This window comes from Zalophus californianus, chromosome 1, assembly GCF_009762305.2.
Source record: "Zalophus californianus isolate mZalCal1 chromosome 1, mZalCal1.pri.v2, whole genome shotgun sequence".
Classification (NCBI taxonomy): Eukaryota; Metazoa; Chordata; class Mammalia; order Carnivora; family Otariidae; genus Zalophus; species Zalophus californianus.
Genome location: NC_045595.1, coordinates 15,582,373 through 15,602,342, shown reverse-complemented (window position 1 = coordinate 15,602,342; position 19,970 = coordinate 15,582,373). Strand labels below are relative to the sequence as shown.

The following is a 19,970-nucleotide window of genomic DNA, read 5'->3' as shown; positions in this document are numbered from 1 at the left end:
AGATTATTAAGGAAGACACATTTACAATACTGTATTGTAAAAAAATCCACATATAAGTAGACTTTGAAGTCCAAACCCGCATTGTACAAGGATCGACTGTACAAGAATGTTCATAGCAGTATTATTTATAATAGCCAAAAAGTAGAAACAAGTGTCTATCAACTGATAGATGGGTAGATAAAATGTGGTATATCCAGACAATGGAATATTATTCAGCCATAAAAAAGATCGAAGTTCCGACATGTGCTCCAACATGGATGAACCTGGAGCGCCTTACGCTAAGTGAAAGGAGCCAGTTAGAATAGACCACATATTATAGGATTCCATTTCTATGAAACCTCCAGAATAGGCAAATCTATGGGAGTAGAAAGTAGATCAGTGGTTGCTCAGGGCTGGGGGAAGAGGGGCAGAATGGGGAGCGACAGCTAAAGAGTACATACGGGGAATGCCCAGCACTACCCACAAAGTACTGAAAGGCGGCAGGGGGTAAATCAAGATCAACTGAACACTATCCCCATTCTCCCAAAACTGACCATCTAGGGGGAGATACAGACCCCTAGATGGGCTTCAATCTAACCCATAACTTCAACACCACAGGACGAGTGAGAGAACAAGATGTCCGTGAGACCAGAGGAGCCAAAAGAGAGCCCTTGAGGGGGGACAGCACCTCACAGGGTGGTATTCGCCTGGGTGGAGATGAAGTGCGAGGGGGACAGGCACAGGAAGGGGCAGGTGGTGTCCGGTAGGGCCAGGGGACTCTGCGGGATGGCGGTGAGGAGACACTGGCAGGACAGGAGACAGGCAAGGAGCTGGAACCGGGTTAAGAGATGCTTTCAATGCTAAGTGAAGGACTGAGTGGATGGAGGTGGCGGGACAGTGAACAGGACCCAGGACGGTTGGGAGGCATCAGCAGTGATTCACAGAAGGAACGGAGAGGGTCTCCCCACTTCCCCGCATGCCGGGACCCAGCCACGGTGGCCACTGTAGGGGCGGCTGCTGGTGTGAAGGGGCGCCGCTGTCCCCACAGCCCTGGTCACGGGGAAGCCTGCGTCTCTGCCCCGGCGTGGCATTGGCCGGATTCCCGGGCTGCTCAGTGCCCTGGAGGTGCATCTGGTCCTTGAAAACCCGGCCACAGCATCGCCGCCCGGCCTCAGCATCGCCGCCCGGCCTCAGCATCGCCGCCCGGCCTCAGCATCGCCGCCCGGCCACAGCATCGCCGCCCGGCCACAGCATCGCCGCCCGGCCTCAGCATCGCCGCCCGGCCTCAGCATCGCCGCCCGGCCACAGCATCGCCGCCCGGCCTCAGCGTATTCTCAGAGCAGAGCCTGGGAGCCCACGTGGTAAGGGTTCTCTCCCCCTTTTAACTCAACTAGCAGGAAGGCTGTGCTGACGTTGAGTCATCAAGTCAACAGGATCTTATGCAGCATCTGGTTTTGAAGACGGTGGAGCCACGAGGGAGCAGGCATAGGATGTGCTTCTAAATGGAACAGGCTGGGCAGCAAGGTGAGCACACATGAAGACAGGGACAATGGCAGGCACCGCTCCCAGGCACAGCAGACACCTTTTGGTCTTGGTTTGGGTATTGGGTTACGGGGAGTTTTCTTCTCCTGTATGTATTTTTTTTTTTTTTTTTACAGTGGGACTCCATTGCCTTTGTGATGTAGAAAGTATGAAAATGGTAAACTTCACTGACCATTTCTTCTTAATAAGTGAACTTTGGTTTAGGAACTAGAAACTTTCCCTGCACCATGCAATATGGTAGCCCGTAGCCACGGGTGGCTATGTACATTTAAACTTTTTTTTTTTGAGATTTTATTTATTTATTTGAGAGAGAGAGAGAATGAGAGATAGAAAGCACGAGAGGGAAGAGGGTCAGAGGGAGAAGCAGACTCCCCGCCGAGCAGGAAGCCCGATGCGGGACTCGATCCCGGGACTCCAGGATCATGACCTGAGCCTAAGGCAGTCGCTCAACCAACTGAGCCACCCAGCCCTAAACTTTATTTTTTTTAAAGATTTTATTTATTGTGCTCCCTTCGGCAGCACATATACTAAAGATTTTATTTATTTATTTATTTGGGAGAGAGCACGAGTGGGGGCGGGGTGGGGGAGAGGGAGAAGCAGGTTCCCCGCTGAGCAGGGAGCCTGATGTGGGACTCGATCCCAGGACCCTTGGGGGTCATGACCTGAGATGGAGGCAGATGCTTAAGCAACTGAGCCACCCAGGCGCCCCTACATTTAAACGTCAATTAAGATGAAATACAATGTTCAATTCCTCAGTCTCATTAGCCACACTTCAAGTGCTCCAAAGCCACGTGTGGGCCACTGGCTGCCACACCAGGTGCTTCAAGTCTGGAGTTGAGGAAACAGGGAGCTGGAGGCCAAAGGAAGGCAAAGGGGGGCAGGCGGTGAGACAAACCGCAGGGCCACAGACATGTTCCCAGGGGGCCGCATCAGACCCACATCACGCATGTGCACCTGCACGGACCCTGCTTCCTGAAATCTGTGGAGCAGAGGGGGCTGCTCGTGATTGTGACTGACCTACAGTAAAGGGTGAGAACCACCAGTGTGGTGGCAACAACACACACCCGGCCCCCGGCCCCCATGCACCAGCTGTCAACCGCTCTGAAACTCCACTTCCTCTTGTGTAAACGAGCGTGGGGGGTTGGGAGGCAAATGAGGGGCCTCGAGAAGACAGAGCAAATACTCCACAAACAGTGGCTTGTGTTCCAGCCTGCGTCAGGGGCACAGAGGCACCATGGGTTCCACGATGGAAACAAAGGAAATCGTCAGTGAGGGAACACGAGGGAGACAGGAAGTCGGGAGGGAAGAGAACATAGTGCAGAAAGAAGATGAATGGGGCCAGGTGAGTCAGGGGTCTGCAGAGGGACAGACCGGTAGGGTGTGTGCATGCACACAGACACGTGTGCGTGTATGGGTGTGTGTGCACGAGTGCACGTGAGTGTTGTGCGTGCACGAGTGCGTGCGTGCCAAGTGTTGTGCATGCATGAGTATGTATGAGTGTGTGTGTGCATGAGTGTGTGCATTTGTGCGTGCACGAGTGTGTGCATGCGTGTGAGTGCGTGTGTGTGCGCACGCACATGCACCTTTGTGTGTTTGTGTGTGTACAGACAGGAATAGATTTATCAAAAGGAATTGGCTCATGTGATTATGGAAGCTGACAAGTGCCAAGATCAGCAGAAAGCAAGGTGGAGGCCCAGGAAGAGCTGATGGTGTGGTTCCAGGCCAAAAGCAGGGAAAAATCGATGTCCCTGCTCAAGGCAGTCAGGCAGGAGGAAGTTCCCTTACTGGTGGGAGGGTCAGCTTTTTTGTTCTATCCAGGCCTTCAACTGATTGGGCGAGGACCACCCACATTAGGGAGAAAAATCTGCTTTACTCAGTCTACTAATCGTTACTCTCATCCAGAAACATCCTCACAGACACGCTCAGAACAACGTGTGACCAAATGCATGGGCACCTCTGGCCCAGGCAAGCCGACACACTAAATCCACCAACCACCCCAGGACCAGAGGTGGGGACAAAAATTGAAGAGAACATTTGAGAGAACAGAACACTTAAGACAGAAAAGAAGAGATACTCTTAGCAAGAGAGCCAGAGAGACCCAAGCAGCATCTGTGATGCCAGAATGAAGTTCAGACCTTGCTCCCTAAACCCAGGATTCCGGCTCGGAGATGGGGCACCTGGTACAGTGTCTTCATGCTGATTACAGTGCAGTGCCCCCCACATCCCAGAGCACCCTCTGTCCTCAGGGTTGAGGGGACAGGGGACACATTGCGTACCACCAGGGAACACCTTGGGTCTGGGAGTCCTGAAGGAAGAGAATGCAGATCTCCACCCCAAGCCAAGCGCGTGTGCTATCGGGCACCTGGAATGTTGATGCGGGAAGCAGGTGTAGGTCACACCGGAGCTGCCCTCGACAGTACAGCACTCCACTATCCCAGACCCTGCCCATGTCACAGGCAGGAAGGATCTGATGCCTTCCCTCGGTCCCCTGACAGTCTCAGCCTCTGACTGGACCTACAGAGCCTGAGCCGGGAAACCCAGTCTGGCCCCAGTGCGGGTGCCCCCAGCAGAAATGGGTCTGCTAGCGATGAACACAAGAGACCCTCTAACTCCACGTTGAGTCAAGGTCACCCCTCCGCCCTCTCCCGACCCACACGGCCCTTGGCGACGGCCTGTCTATTTCTGTTGCTTCCTGGCTTCTTCCTTGCCCACTGGCTTCCTTTAGGACGTGCCCACTCTTCCTTTCTCACATTCTTGATCCCCGGCTTTTTCCTTAGATCCAGCTGACTCATTCGGCTTACCCGTAACTGCTGAATGCGACAAGAAACATCGGCATGACTCAACGGCTCAGAAATGCAGGCATCGAAGCCTGTAATCCCCGTCTGTGCTGTGGGTGCATCCTGCTACAGACGGGGTCCTCTCTCCCCTAATCCGAGCCCCCAGCTGCTCTCCTAGGGCCACCCGCAACCAGAAAGTCTCTGAAAACCCAGCCTTTGCCATCACACAGCCCCGGGACTAGCTCCCAGGGGCAGAGCCAGCTTCCTTCCTCTGGCCCACGTTCCCTCCGAGCGAAGATAATCTAACACAGGGGCAGAAGCAAACTACACTCCCAGGAATCTGTCTGTTCCTCTGCAAAAGGAGGCTGATAATAATGCTGAACTCCCTGGAGCGTCCCAGGATTTAGTGAGCTCCCGTGGGTGGAGGGCTCAGTGTGTGGTCAGCCGACAGGCAGCTGGGAAGCACACCTACAAACCACTGATAAATATTGTGATGACTGGTTTAAGGAAGCAGGGTGGCTGAAAGTTAAAGGAAGACCTCCCTAGTGCCAGTGCCACTATTTCACAATCTGTGAGCATTTTCAAACGCTGGGGGACAAAGTAGTATTCAAAGTCAAAAAAAAAAAAAAAAAAGGTAAACACGATCTTGGGGGCAGTATTTAGACTTCATAAGAAAAACAAAATAGAAGGGCACCCGGGTAGCTCAGTTGGTTAAGGGTCTGCCTTCGGCTCAGGTCATGATCCCAGGGTCTTGGGATCGAGTCCTGCATCGGGCTCCCTGCTCCGCGGGAAGTCTGCTTCTCCCCTCCACTCATGCTTGCTCTCGCTCTCTCTCAAATGAATAAATGAAAACTTTAAAAAAAAAAAAAGCTGATAAGATCCCCCCCTACCTCAGAACCTACTGGACAATGTGCTGTCAGTTATCAAATACCGATTTATTCAAGAACCTCTGTTCCACAATGCTGGGCTTAATGCTAATTGTTCCCTTTACCTGAAGTAATGAAATGGTACTTTTTTAGAGTTCTAGATGCAGGCTTGTCGGTAACTCAGACAGACTTTCGCCTGACTGGGTCTAAAGGGGTGAGACTTCACTATGAAATCCGTTCATGATCCTTAACAGCTGCCAGTGTGTGGTTTCTGGAAGGTGGGATGGGCAACAGCATCTATTCCTCATCTCAGGATGTGTTTTCCTGGAGGCATGACGGGCTCGTCACAGCGCACCCCCCACCCTGGAGCGGGAGCACCAGCAACAACACTGAAAGTCACCTGCTCTGGCCGTGACTTGCACATCCCAGCACGGTCCCCTGCGTGGACCCCTCCGGCCCCCCCGTGGCCACTCTCTGAGCTCGGGCCTGTATTGGCACAATTTCCATCAGCCCCGACTTGCCTGTGCCCCCCCCATCCCATGCCCAGGCCCTGGCCCTCGTGTTCTGTGGGCTTCAGGGCAGGAGGGCACATGGACTCTCCTATCTGATCCATCATCCCCAGCTCATGCAGACAAAAAAAAAAAAATCACAACAACCATGAACACGGACATGGCGACCAGGTTTTACCTGGACTCCAGGATGGGAGTTGTTCCGTCTTCGCCAAATGAAAAAAAATCTGACGTTTCAGACCCAAAACTGCCTCAAGCAAGGACACGGGGCCTCTCCCTCACGGTCTGTTCTGGAAGGTGCTGAGGAGGGCCCCCCTTGACCCACACCCCTTCTTCCTCCTCGTTCCACCTCTCTCAGCCACAGCTGGGCACAAGCGTCTCCTCAGGCCACTTGACACGCAGCGTCAGACCCGGAGTGTGGCCAAATGCCAAGGTCGAGCCTGCCCTCTGCCCTGACCCTCCTCCCGCTCCACGCTGTGCCAACGGCTTCCTGAGGGCCCCAGCTGAAGGCACTGCCACTGGGGTGGGCAGGAGCAGCCAGGGAAGGGAGACCCCCCCACCACAGCACACATCTCCATGGCAACCACACACACTGGCCGCCCAAGGAGCCGCGGAGAAAGGAGGGACTTTAACAAACCACACAAACGCCCCCACGCCACACCCTGCATGCGTCCTTCTGGGAGAGCACCAAGGAGACCATTCGGCAGAGGGAAAAAGGATGCAGGGGAACAAAGACATTTAGGCAGGGGAGCGGGCTCCGTGTTAACCACCGGCAAGCCCCACCGGAGCCACAGGCCATAAAACCGTGGCACAAAGCAGTCGATTCCTCTGTGACCGCTCAGACCCGCAGTCTGGAGGCTGCGGAGGTAAGGATGAGTTTGTGGCAGGTTTCATCAGAAAGGACAGAACATCATTTATACGCTATGATCCCAGCTCTAAAAACTGCGTGTACATTTGGACAAAACCTGGAAGGGAAAACGTACACGTAAAAACACCTGTGCTGGAATCACATACTAGGACCCTGCCCCTACACTACCCTCTGTGGTCTGTCCTGTTGTTCTAACAACTCAACAGAATGTTGTTGCTTCTTGTCAGGGGGCAGGGAAACGCACGGGGCCCTGGAGAATGTGCACCATCCACTGAGGCAGGGGTTTGTCTGAGGAGCGGAACACCTTGCGGTCCTGCCAGGACACAGGGTGTGGGAGGCTGCAGGGAAGCCTCCGGGAGAGCGTCTCCCACCAGCCCCCGCGGCTCCCCTGGGAGCTGTCCCAGGCCAGACGGTCTCTCATCGGGTGAGGTGGGCTCTCTGCCCGCCCCCAGCATAGCACCGAGCCTCAGCACTGGCTGCTGGCATCCCGTGACTCCTACCGCAGTCTTCTAGACCTTTTTGTTAAGTGTCCTCCTTTTCGGTGTGTGGGACAAGGACCCAGGGGAGCTGGGTGCCCCTTTGGTATGTCCTAGACAGGACCCCGACATTCTGTTTCCATAAAGCAACAGTAACATCCGAGGAATGGGTGCGTACGTACAGAAATCTGTTTCTATGGTGGTATAAGCTGGATCATTTTCATAATGAAACAGGAAAACAGAAAACACACACACCTATACGCTCACTAACAGATACACTCACCGACCAGGAAAATGGGGCTATGCAAAGCTAATTAGATCCAGGAGCCTTGGATTCTGGTGCTGGCCCCATTGCTAGGTCTTATCTTAAGAAATTCTCTTCCCCTCTCTGGGTCCCCATTTTTTTCCTTCTGACAACAAAGGAGGGAACGGGCCCAGCCCCAGAAGTGCTGTCTGCACGGCGCCTGTGTTCACAGAGACACACTTGAGGACCTGCCAGGCCAGGACATGGAGGGCCCAGGTGCCTTCTTCTGCTGAAGGGAGTTACAGGGCAGCAAGAAGTCAACGGAACAAAGGCACATTACTTCGAGTGCCCAACAGAAGCTGCTCAGACACCTGCCTGCGTCTCCAACTGCTCCCCACAAGCGCAGAGGAAGCTGTGTGTTTACCCACAACAGGAGTGGTGCAGGCCCCTTGGGGAACAGGAATGTGCAGCACGCACTTTCGAATGGAGTCTCTGTCCTCATTCCTACAGCAGCTTTTGTTCTAGGGCCTGGCCTGCCGGCAGCCACGCCCCAGAGAGTGTGGTTCACAGTCTACGTGACAGCATCGGGGCCTGCCGAATTCAAGACAAAGCCATTTCTTCCTGCTAGGAGAACAGGGAAGGCTTCCTGGAAGAGGAAGCCTTTGAGCTGGGCCCTAATGGCTGGACAGAACTTAAATGTATGAAGTGAGTGGGGAGAGCAGATTCTAGGGGGCAGTGTGATCAGAGATATAGAGGTGGAAAAGAGAGTTGTTTGTGACAAATTATAGGAAGCATTACGACAAAAAGCAGAACACAAGGGCTTAGATGCTAGACCAAGAAACCCCCAACCAGCTGTGTTTTCCTTAAGTGTCTGTGTTTGTCATCCTTTGAAGATAAATTCAACCCATTATGGAACTGATAGTTAGTCAGGCGCCGACGGACTCACTGGTACTCCCCCTACCCCTGAAAAACTTTCTTAGTTCAAGTGGCAATTGCTCGCGATGAAAACCAGCTTCTACATAATATTTTCTTTTTCCCTGGAAAACAGCAGATATTGAGAAAGAGTTGCAGGAGCCAAAAAGGAAAGATAATTTTCCAGAAAGAGGAAGGATCACAACTCTTGCCCAGTTAAGACTCAGACAACATGGTCAAAGATTTAATGTCACTCATCAAGCTAAGGCGGGAACCAGTAACACGTTACCACGGGGACAGTGCAAAGAACCCCAGCTATGAAGGCGCTGGAAGTGCTGAAGTAAGTTCACTTTTAGTTGAAGCAAAAGCAGTCTCCCCAGGGCCACAATCAGCTGTGTCTCCAGTAGGCACAGTGTGCACTGTTAGGGATGAGCATCGCGTATGCTCTGCTCTCACGACGGTACAACCCACGCAGATGGCATGGCTCAGAGTCAAGGAGAAGCCAGGGACCCAAAGAAACCGACCAACAGACAACGCCGACATGTCCGCTGAGGATGCTCAGCAGACTTCTGACCCATTTCAAAGGCTTTTACAATTTTCCCTACAAAGGTGAATACCGATCGGCACACCAACCGTCAATTCTCGGGCACGCGTTTATGGGAAATCGCAGTAAGTACCGAAGGAGGAGGTTTTGAACCCGGGCATAGGCCTCGCAGTCACCGCTGGGCAGGCTGGGGGGCAGCTCCATGCCCACCTCGTTATCTTTACCCTGGGAATCAGGAGGCTCCCGGCTGTGCCACAAAACAGCGGAAAGCAAATCTCTCCCCGCTCCTTTCTCCAGAGGCGTCTACACTGAAGGGCTTGGCACTGAGCCGGGAGCTCAGGCCTGACCACACCCTGGAGTCACTTGAGGAGATAATGAACAGTACTCTTGCCCACTCTAGAAATTCCACCCCTAGAGCTTCCGATTCTGCTGGTCGGGGTGGGACTGGGGCATCGCGGGCTCTTATAATAATCTCCGAGGGGATTCTAATGAACGGCCAGGATCGAGAACCATGGGGCCAGATAACAAGACCCCCTTGTCCCTGATGACACTCTGGCTTTGTTGTAATGTTTCCTTTGAATCGATAGCTGCAGCCTCAATCTAGAAATCAGCAGGACATTCTCCTAAAAAAGCTCCTCGAAATTAATCTTTAGGAGAGACCATAAAAGACAAGCTCAATTCCCGACTCGGTCAGACTCGGCAAACATCCGGCTACGTGTTAGAATCTTCCACGGTGGTTGCCGTCAATTCAACGAGCAGTTTGCAGGGCTGAGCACAGGCTGAGCTCAGGCTCCTAATTTGCTGCTTTAGTTACTGCGTGTGTACGGGATAGAGATGCCCATCGGGGGTGCTCACAGGCCCGGACAGCTCTGTGGTGTGCACACATGGGCATTCATGCAAGCACTCACACTTCACACGCACAGAGCAGCCTCCAAATCAGAGCGGGGTCACAGAGTGATCACAGGGCCCCCGTTAGTAACGCTGGGTTGGCTGGTCCCACGGTGGGGGAGGTGACTGACAAGAGGACAGATGGTGGTGAATCCCAATGCTCTCCCCCCCACAACCCTTCTGAGACCTCGGATACGCATTAACAAACCTGATGTTGTTACAGTTTGCTTTGAACCCACTCAACTCATTACCAAGGTCGGCCCCAGACAATCGCTGGTACTCTGGTCAGTCCCCTTCCTCTGACGGGCCTTGTGCTGCGACTCTAAAGGACACGGACCTGCCCTGCTGTGGGACCATGGGAGGCCTGGGTCAAGTGTCTCCAGGAAGAATGCTCTTCCCTGTCCTCCCTTTCTCGGTCCCCAAGTTCCTCGACGCCCCCCCATGCTCCGAGCCTCCACACACACTTACTGCAGGCCGCACAGGTGAAGCACGCGTCGTGGTAGAGATTCCCCATGGCCTGGCAGGCCTGGCCGGCCCCAAACACCCCTTTGCTGCATTTCACACAGGCTCCTGAAAGGCAAGAACATGGCAGTGAGTCATAAAAAAGCCAATGAACAAAGTGAGATGCCTATCCCTCCCCATAACCAGCCCATCACCAAATCCTGTGGATCATTCCTTTGAGATCTCTCTCTCTCTCGCTCCACCAGGCCGGCCTTCAGCCCCCCCGCCACTGTCCTCCGCACCAGCATGATATTCAGAAAATCTTTGCCTTGTCAGCCTACTTCCCAGCCCAAAGCCTTTCAGAGACTCCCACCATTTATCAGACAACGTCCAAAAAACTGCCCTGTGATTCTAATATGCCAAGCACGCAGGTCAGGCAATTTCAACATTGTTTCCTTCAATTCTCAATGGGAACCAACTGGCTTGACTATTCTCACTTTTTGCAAAAGTATCAGGCCCCCAGCCCCAGGTATGTCAGACCGCAAAGACAGTGCTCTTCCCTGCCCCTCCCCTCCTCACAAGCCCTGGTGCCCGGCTCTAGGCCTTTGCTCACGGGCTCCCCAGCCGGGCACCCTACACCCACCTTTTGTCCCTTCAAGTCCCCAGGACTCCCTCCCACTCCACCCTCCAGCTCTGAAGACAACGTGATGGAACAGGCTCTAACCTTTAGCTTCCCACCACCCGCTTCCCACGTGGCATGAGTTAACCTGGTAACTTCTCTGAGCATCAGTTCTCAATTTGGAAAAAGAGTTTCATTCCACCTGCCCTGCATGTTCCCAGGAGGGGCTGTAAAGGGTGCTCAGCAAACCACCAACTTCCAGAATTGGTTACCTCTGCCCCAAACTGCCGATCGGAGGGCCCGCTCTTGAACTAGAACGCCACAATCTGCTGGCTATGTGACTAGGGCAGATCATCGAACTCCCTGCTGTCCAGCGTTTCATCTGTGAGATGGGATGATGGCAGCCCCTCGCGGGGTTCCCGGGAGAGAACCCACCCCGAGCACTCGGTACAGCGCCCGTCACTCAGTAAGCGCTCAATGAGCAGGCACACACAGACATGGATGCAACGGTGCTGCTACATTTGGCTAGAAGGTGTTTCCACTGGGCTCCCAAAGAAGTTCGGGCCCTCCCAGGATCGGACCCTGTGAGTAAGCCGGAAGTCCCTCTGTCCAGACCAACCCAGAATCTCTGCGGCAGTGAACCAGGCTCTGGGCCAGTCCATAGAAAGGAGGGCCTTGGGGCCTCCCTTCCAAAGAACTCCTCCATTAGCCTTAAATGAAAAACATCACTATTATAGAAATGATGCATGAGATTAAAAAAAAAAAATTCAGGGAGTAAATATACCAAAATATAGAGTGGTTTCTTGAGGTTATAAAATTATGGTTGGTTTTACTTCTTTGCATTTTCTCTATTAAAAAAAAAATTCTTACAAGAGCAGGCGTTACTTTATAGCTGAAAAAAGAGTCTAGTGTCAAAAAAGCGTCTGAATATGCTTAAATATATTGTATAACGTTAAGATTTTTGAACACACACACCCTAGCTTCCCCCCAGTGTCCAGCGGGTAACCAGCTTGCGTTCTTGGTCAGAGGGGGCTCAGGCACCCTCTTCTAACTCTGGTTCCCATGGGTCAGGCTGTTCTCAGGCTGCAAATCCCCAGCCTTCTGCCTACAGGGTAGGAAGCCCTGTGTTTCAGAGTTCTATCGATTCAAGGTGATGGACTGAATCACCCTCAGGGAGGTCCAAGCTAACACCTGGTTTGTGAAATGCACCCACACTGACCACACCAGCCTCGCAGAGAGCACACAAAGCCAAGGGCCCTAAATTTGCTTCACCAACACTCCCTGGGAAAGTAGGTGAGGCCATCTGTAGGAAGAGTAGGGTGTCAGCCAGGAAACCTAGCTGTCTTAGGAATTCATTTATGGAAAGCTCTAGAGAACAGAAGTAGTAGTTATTGCAGTTCTTCTGATTCAGCATTTTATTATGAAATGTTCAAACAAGAAGAGAGGTTGAAAGAATCATATAGGACAAACACCCATATTCCCCCCACCCCCATTCTACAATCATGAACATTCTGCTGTCAATCAATCCAACAATCCATCTTAGTTTTGAAGCATTTTAAAGCAAGGCAGGCGCAAACAGCAGTCCACCTCATCCCTAAGCATGTCAGCCCGTAAATCACTAAGAGTTCATGATTTGCTTATAGTTATTTTTTCCAAGATAAAAATCCATAAACAGTGAAATGCACAAACGATAAGTCTACCATCCAATGAGTTTTGACAGATGACCTATGTAATGCAAACCCCAAGCAAGATACGGAATATTTCCAGCACCCTAGAAAATTCCCCAGGGCCCTTCCCTTCTATCTTCAGCACATGTGATAATGAAGAAAAATGCTCTCTCCCAAAATATCAACTCCCAGGAACTGGCAAGGTATTAATCATACCATTCTGAGATCCACTTCCAGACCACCCATCCCAAGCCCCCTGACTGACCTGACTCCAGATCCTACAACAAGCAACAAAGACTGCTTTCTTCAGGCAGCAACCGGAGTACAAAGGAGACCATCCCTAGACTGGATGGGACATCAAAGCAACACGGCTCTAATTCTGCTCACGAACCATCCCCGAGGCACATCACCCTTTCCCTGTCAATCACGGTGGCCTCTTGGCTTAACCCACTGTCGCGATGTTAGCCGCAGACAGCGGAGGAGCCGGGAGACCCCTCGGTGTAGGCAGCCCTTCCTCCTGTCCACGGGGTGGGTGCGGGACGAGGGCCGGCCTTCAAGACGGGGCACCAAAGAGGAAAGGCAAGATTCATCTCCTGGGTCCCTGGGATGCTGCCGACTCGCGAAGAGGACGCGGGCTCCTCTTGTTTGGGTCCGGGGAATAAAGTCAGACCCCTCTGCCGTTCCCCGCTCGGAAAGCACCACCAAGTGGCCAAGGACAAGTGCACAGGCCTCTTGGGGCTTCCTGCAACTTTCCCGCCACACGCACGCCAGGCCTTCCTTGCGGCCTGCCCAGCAACGCTCTCCTCTGGTTTCCTCTCCACCTGAGGGCTCTGACACCACCACCCCCGCCCCCCCCCCCGCCACCGCCTGACTCGGACTCCTGCAGCCCACGTCCTCCGACCGCCCAGCAGGGGAAAAAGCGAGGAAGGAAGCTGCTTGTGCTCCCAGCCGTCAGTCACGGAGCGAGGAAGGGCCCATGAGAAGCCAAGTAAGTGGAAAAGTATTTCATCCTTGGGCCTTGTGGTACATGGATAGAAAAGTACTTCACGGGCAGGAAATATGTCTAGTCTTCCTTTGGTAGGAAAAAAGAGAAAAAGGAAATGTAATATTCTAAGGAATAATGCACCAACCCGACCCCGCGCTGGGAGTTTCCATCCAGCAAAGGATCTGCTGTCGCCCCGTTCTCAGACCCAAATTCTCGAAAGGCACTGTAACTTGCCAAAGGGCACACAGCTGGTAAGTCTGCGAGATGGAATTCGAGCCCAGGTTCTAACACAAAGGTTCCGTTATCCCTGTCGGGCTGGCAACTGTGGCGGTTCCTGCCACACTCAGAGGGTGTCCTTCCTCCTCACGTTCAACACACCACCTGCTCGGGGATTCGGACCCAAGCCCAGCCCTGCCCCAGAGCTCCCACTGACCGCCCCGGCCCACCCCCCATTCTGCCCTATCCCCGGCACACAGATTGTGTTCCCACCTGGGACCCCAACCACGGCCCCTCCTGCCCTCCTGGAGGGACACCGACCCCACAGAGGCTTCTCTGTCACTCGCTGAGAACCAGGCTCCGTCTAGTTGCTGGCCATGGGACGGGGAGCAAGGTGACTGCCCTTGGGGAATGGTCAGCCAAGGACGCAGGAAACTGGAATCTGCCACCTCTGATAGGAGAGCTGACTGATCTCACCTGTGGTCCTACACTGAGTTCACTAAGTGCCCAGGGCTGGGGATGGACTCCGGCTTATGAAATAAGAAGAAACATATACATTGGCCTCTGTCCCCAGTTCCTTTCAATATTTGGTCTTTGACCCCAGTTCCTGACACGATCCCTTGGAATTTCCTGGTGACAGGAGCGTCCTGGATGGGGGCTGGTCACTAGGAAGACCAAGCCATGATTCGAAGCTTGGAACTTTCGCCCCCACCCCCATCCTTCAGAGAGGAGAGAGGGGCTGGAAAAGAAGTTAATGATCCATCATGCCTACATGCAGCTGCCATAAGAAACCCCAAAGCACGGGGTTCAGAGAGCTTCTGGGTTGGTACATGCACCCACATGCCGGGAGGGTGGCACCCCCCCAACTCCACAGGGCAGAAGCTCCTGTGCTCGGGACCCTCCCAGACCTCGCCCTATGCAGCCCTTCATCCAGCTGTTCTTCTTTATCCTTTAGCACATGCTTTATTGTAAAATAAGCTGGTAGACGTGTCCCTGAGTTCCATGAGCTGTCCTAACGAACGATGGAGCACAAGGAGGGGACCACTGGGGACTCTGACTTATAGGCGGCCGGTCAGAAGCACAGGTGACCACCTGGACTTGTGATGGCAGCCGATGTGAAGGCAGTCTTGTGGACTGAGCCCTTGGTCTACGGGGGCTGTCCTACCCACAGGTAGAGAGTGTCAGAACTGAATGGGATCTTGGGACAGCCCGCTGGTGTCGGAGAGGTGGTGGGTGTGGGAAAGCCCCCACATCTGGTGTTGGCCCACTGTGAGTGCGAGCAGTAGTGGGTACAGAGAAGAGACAGAAGTGGGTCCTTGCAAGGCAGGGCTCAGCAAGGAGAAAAGGTTACTCGACCCCTCTGCTTTCACGTGGCCCCTTAGCTATAGGATTTTTTTTTTAAAGATTTTATTTATTTATTTGACAGAGAGAGACATAGCAAGAGAAGGAACACAAGCAGGGGGAGTGGGAGAGGGAGAAGCAGGCTTCCTGCCGAGCAGGGAGCCCGATGCGGGGCTCGATCCCAGGACCCTGGGATCATGACCTGAGCCGAAGGCAGACGCTTAATGACTGAGCCACCCAGGCGCCCCCAGCTATAGGATTTTAGAGAAATGTCTAACAGAGGAAAAGGAAGAAAAATGTCATCACATGTTACTCTAATCATCTGAGCTCATAAACCAGGAAGAACATGAGGGAAAGAAGGAATTACATGTTTAGAAGAGAGGGGTATGCATTTCTCCCCCTTGCAGTTAAGACCTACTGCCTGAAATCCATTCTCCAAACCGTAGCCAGCATGACTCTTGGGAAACAGCTTTAAGGAGACAGAAGTTACATATAATAAATGTCACACATTTAAACTGCACAATTTGGGGACACCTGGGTGGCTCAGTCGATTAAGCGTCTGCCTTCGGCTCAGGTCATGATCCCAGGGTCCTGGGATGGAGTCCCACATCGGGCTCCCTGCTCAGCGGGGAGCCTGCTTCTCCGTCTGCCCCTGCTTTGTGCGCGCTCTCTCTCCCTCTGACAAATAAAATCTTTTCTAAAAAAAGTTAAAAAAATAGAGTACAATTTGATAAGCTTTGACAGCTACAGACACCAGTGAAATCATTGCCATAATCAAGACAGTGAACACACCCACCATCCCCAAAGATTCCCCACCATCCCCCAAAATTCCCCACCATCCCCCAAAATTCCCCACCTCCTCATGCCTTTTGCACCCCCCTCCTGCCTCCCTTCCCCAGGCAACCACTGATCTGCTTTCTGGGATCACTGATTGGTTTGTATTTTCTAGAGGTTATATAAATATGTACTCTCTTTTGTCCGGCTTCTTTCACTTAGCACAATTATCTTGAGGACTTCCGTGTTGCTGCACATACGAAGCATTCATTCCTTTTCATGGCCAAGGAGTGTCCCATGTCTGGATATATCACAACGCGTTTATCCGCTGCCCTGCGGATGGACATCCGAGATGTTTCCAGTTTGGGGCCGTGATAAATATAGCTGCTTATGTACAAGTGTGTGCATAGAGACGCGTTTCCTCTTCTCGGGGAAAGACCTAGGGGTTGAATGGCTGGGTCTTGCAATAAGCGTACATTAAACTTTTTAAGAAGATGCCTAACTGTTTTCCAGAGAAATTCTAACATCATACAGCCCCACCAGCAGTTTATCGGACTTCTAGTTTCTCCGCATCCTTGCCAACGCTTGGAATGACAGTCTGTTTAATTTTATGCATTCTACTAGGTCCATAGTGACATCTCCCTGTGATTTTAATTTTTTTTTTTCTAGTGACGAACGATGTTGTGCCTGAGCAACTTCGCATATGTTGATTTACCATCCTGTATCTTCTCTAGTGAAGGGTCTGTTCCAATCTTTTGCCTGTTTTTTTCTTTTGGTTGAGCTATGAGAATTACTTTTTTTTTTAAGATGTATTTATTTATTTTAAAGTGGGGGAGGGGCAGAGGGAGAGGAAGAGACAGAATCTCGAGCAGACTCCACACTGAGCGTGGAGCCCGACATGGGGTTCGATCCCATGACCTTGAGATCATGACCTGAGCTGAAATCAAGAGTTGGACACTCAACCACTGTGCCACCCAGGCACGCCGAGAATTACTTTCATAACGGGGACACAAGTCCTTTATCAGATACATGCTTTGTAAAGATTTTGCTAGTCCTATTAACTCCGGCTACTTCAGCTCCCCGGACTGTCAGCTGCATTTGAACATACGAGTCCACCGGCCTCTGCCTCAAATTCCCTGTGTCACAGCCTGGATACTCTATCAAGGCAACGGCAAACCACATGGCTCGCCTCATTTGCTTCCTGTCTCTCAAGAATCACCATCCTTTGTTGCCTGATGTCCAGTGTTCCCGAACACCTTTGGTTCATACACTTGGTCTGGTTTTTGTTTGCTGGTGGTTTTTTTGGTCGTCTCAGGAAGGAGGTTAATCCAGGCCTGTGACTCTATCTTTAGAACAGTGGGACACAATTTATACCTGTTTCTTCCTTTAATAACAGTCCCACAGAACATTATCATCATTTTACAAGCAAAGAAACAGACATTCAAAGATTAAATAGAATGCCCAAAGTCGGTCTGAGTAGACACCGGGTCCTCTCCAGTCTACACACTGCATTTATCTATTTTTTTAAAAGATTTTATCTATTTGACAGAGAGAGCGAGAGAGCACAAGCAAGGGGAGCAGTAGAAGGAGAGGGAGAAGCAGACTTCCCGTGGAGCAGGGAGCCCGATGCGGGGCTCGATCCCAGGACCCTGGGACCATGACCTGAGCCGAAGGCCGACGCTTAACAACTGAGCCACCCGGGGGCCCACATACAATGCATTTAGAAGAGGGACTAAGAGAGTAAAGAGGAAGAAAAGAGGTCCAAGGGCTCAAAACTTCATGTTTTCATATTTGGGGCACCGCAAATCCACAAATAAAGCTCACTGCGGGGAGCAGAACCCTTTCTTGGCTGCAGTTCTGAGGTAGAGACCAAAGCCACCCCTCCCCGACGAGAGCTGCGGCCTGGGGTCCTGGGATTCCTGCAAGGGCTTGGGGAACGGGGTGGGTGTTTGAAAGATCATTAATAATCAATAGATTGGGGTGGAGATTTTTTTTTTAACATGACATTTATCATTTTGGCTGATTTCCTTCTGGCACTTCTGTTAATAGAAATTACTTGTCAGAACCGTTTTTGGGTCACATTAAAATTGAGCAAAAGGTACAGATTTCCTGTATATCCCTGCCCCCTCATATGCACTGCCTCCCCCCACTATCAGCATCCCCCAGCAGAGAGCTGCATTTGTTCCAACTAATGAACCTACCTACACTGACACATCATTATCACCAGAGTCCGTAATTCACGTGAGCTGTTGAACATCCAACGGGTTCGGACAATTGTATAATGACACGTCACCATCATGGATCACACAGAATAGTTTCACTGCCCTAAAAACCCTCTGTGCTCCCCCATTCATCCCTCCCTCCCCAACCCCTGGCCACCACTGATCTTCTTCCTGTCTGCATAATTTTGCCTTTTCCAGAATGTCATGGAAGTAGAATCATACGGTATGTAGCCTTTTCGGATTGGCATCTCTTGCTGGGTAATATGCATTTAAGGTTCCCCCATGTCTTTTCATGGCTTGGTCGCTCATTTCTTTTTAACACTGCTGAGTAAGATTCCACTGTCTGGAAGGACCACCATTTTATTTATCCATTCACCTCCTGAAGGACATCTTGCTTTAGGCTTTCAAGCTTGGGCGATTATGAATAAAGCTGCTATAAATATCCACGTAGTAGACGTCGGTGTAGACGTGTTTACAATTCATCTGGATAAACACACTGGCGCAACATTGCCGGGATGTATGGCAAGAGTATGTTTAGTTTCGTTAAAAAAAAAAACAAACAAAAACCGTCCAACTGCCTTCCAAAGTGGCCGTCTGGGATTCTTTCAAAAATCATAATATTCCCACAGGAAAGGGCAAGGACTAGGGACAGTTTCCTGTTTTAAATGATGTACAACAGGAGGCCGAGCCACCAAGGATTATTCGAGCGCTTCGTCCACCTGTCTTTTGTGGCTTGTGGCCCAAGCATAGGGCTAGCAGTTTACGTCTCCTCTTATCTTTCAAAAAGAAAAAAAAAAGCTTGCTGAGGGCGGAGACCTGGCTTGCTGTTCTGGTAGCCCCACAGACAGAAGGAATGGAGAGGAAGTACCGGACAAGCGCTGGATGCATCCGAAAAGGCAGAGGCGGGGGAGGGGAGGGTGATGCAGGTTCAGGAAAAGGTAAGAAAACCAGAGGCATGCCTACAGCTGGGATGATGAATGTGACAGCAAGGAGCCAGCTGGGCTGGACGCAGGGAAACTCCCGACAGTCCCCTGGGACACGGGAGGCGACAGGAAGTGCAGTTCTGAACCAGGAGGTGTGTGCGGTGCCAGAGAGGAAGGACAGGGGAAGACAGACAGACATCGAGCACCTCAGGCAGCAGGCCAGGCTCACCAGGGGCTGGAGGGTTTGCAGCAGGGGCCGGGTTTCCTGCTGGGAGGGGCTCAAGCCTCCTGGGACTGCTTCCAGGCAGAACCTCCTGGAAGACAGGGCCCCCACCTCCACCCTTGATGGGCCCCTCCCAGGTTGACCTGTCATCCGGGAGGCTGGGGGGTGGGGGGAGGGCACGGCCTCGGGCAGTGGTCCAGAGCTTTCTATACAGTCTTCCAGGTGCTAGGAAGAAAGGCTGGGTACCACTAACACTGATGCATGGTAATGTCCTGAAGAAGCCAAAAGCAGTAAGACAAGCCTTACTAAAGGAGCTTTTCAATTCACCGGAAGTAAACAAAAAGCGTTACTACGCGCCAGGAATTTGACATTTGATGATCACCGTTATCAGCACGGCCGCCGCTCTGGCTCCGTGTTAAGGGCCCCCGGTGACAGAGGGCTCAGGCCCGCCTCTCCCTGCACAGCTGGCGTTTGCAAAGTGCTTAAAGCCAGAGAAGCTTTTCTCAAAAAAAAAAAATCAGTGGAACCTCAAATCCACAGAACAGATGAAAGGGAAAGCACTCTGGTCTTGGTAGGACCGAGCCGGCTCTCGCTCTGCCCCTAGCCGCAGTTCCAGGAAAACTATTCGAGAACCAGTAACACAGTATAACTGATCCAATGCAGACACCACCCAGCCTGGGCAGCGTTCCACGTGAAGTAAGTTATCCCAAATTGGGATTAAATGATCTCCCGTGCACCCAGAGCCAAAAAGCGACTTAGGGTTAGGGCCACGGCACCTTCCCCACACTCCCTTGCAAAGGCTGGACTGACAAACAGGGAGGCCAGCAAAGCAGCCTCAGCGTGAGGTTCGGCAACAGGATTCCTGCCTCCTTCGGCCAAACGCACAGCCAACCTGGGTGATGACCAAGGAGGGGCCTTTTGCTGGTATGATAAGGTTTGAAATAAGAAGGCTCC

The 19,970-nt window shown here is 52.1% G+C and overlaps 1 protein-coding gene across 3 annotated transcripts in view; it reads right to left on the bottom strand.

Moving 5' to 3' along the window:
• The window catches only part of LIMD1 (LIM domains containing 1), a 64,949-nt gene that overhangs the window by 24,394 nt on the left and 20,585 nt on the right, over positions 1-19,970 (bottom strand). For 2 of the 3 annotated variants that reach the window (XM_027585916.2, XM_027585917.2), the window contains exon 2: positions 10,074-10,175. In XM_027585916.2, the coding sequence (XP_027441717.2) occupies positions 10,074-10,175 (102 nt within the window). Of the gene's footprint in view, positions 1-10,073; positions 10,176-12,597; positions 12,665-19,970 lie in introns of those variants that run through there. The other variant, XM_027585918.2, reaches the window with a different exon arrangement.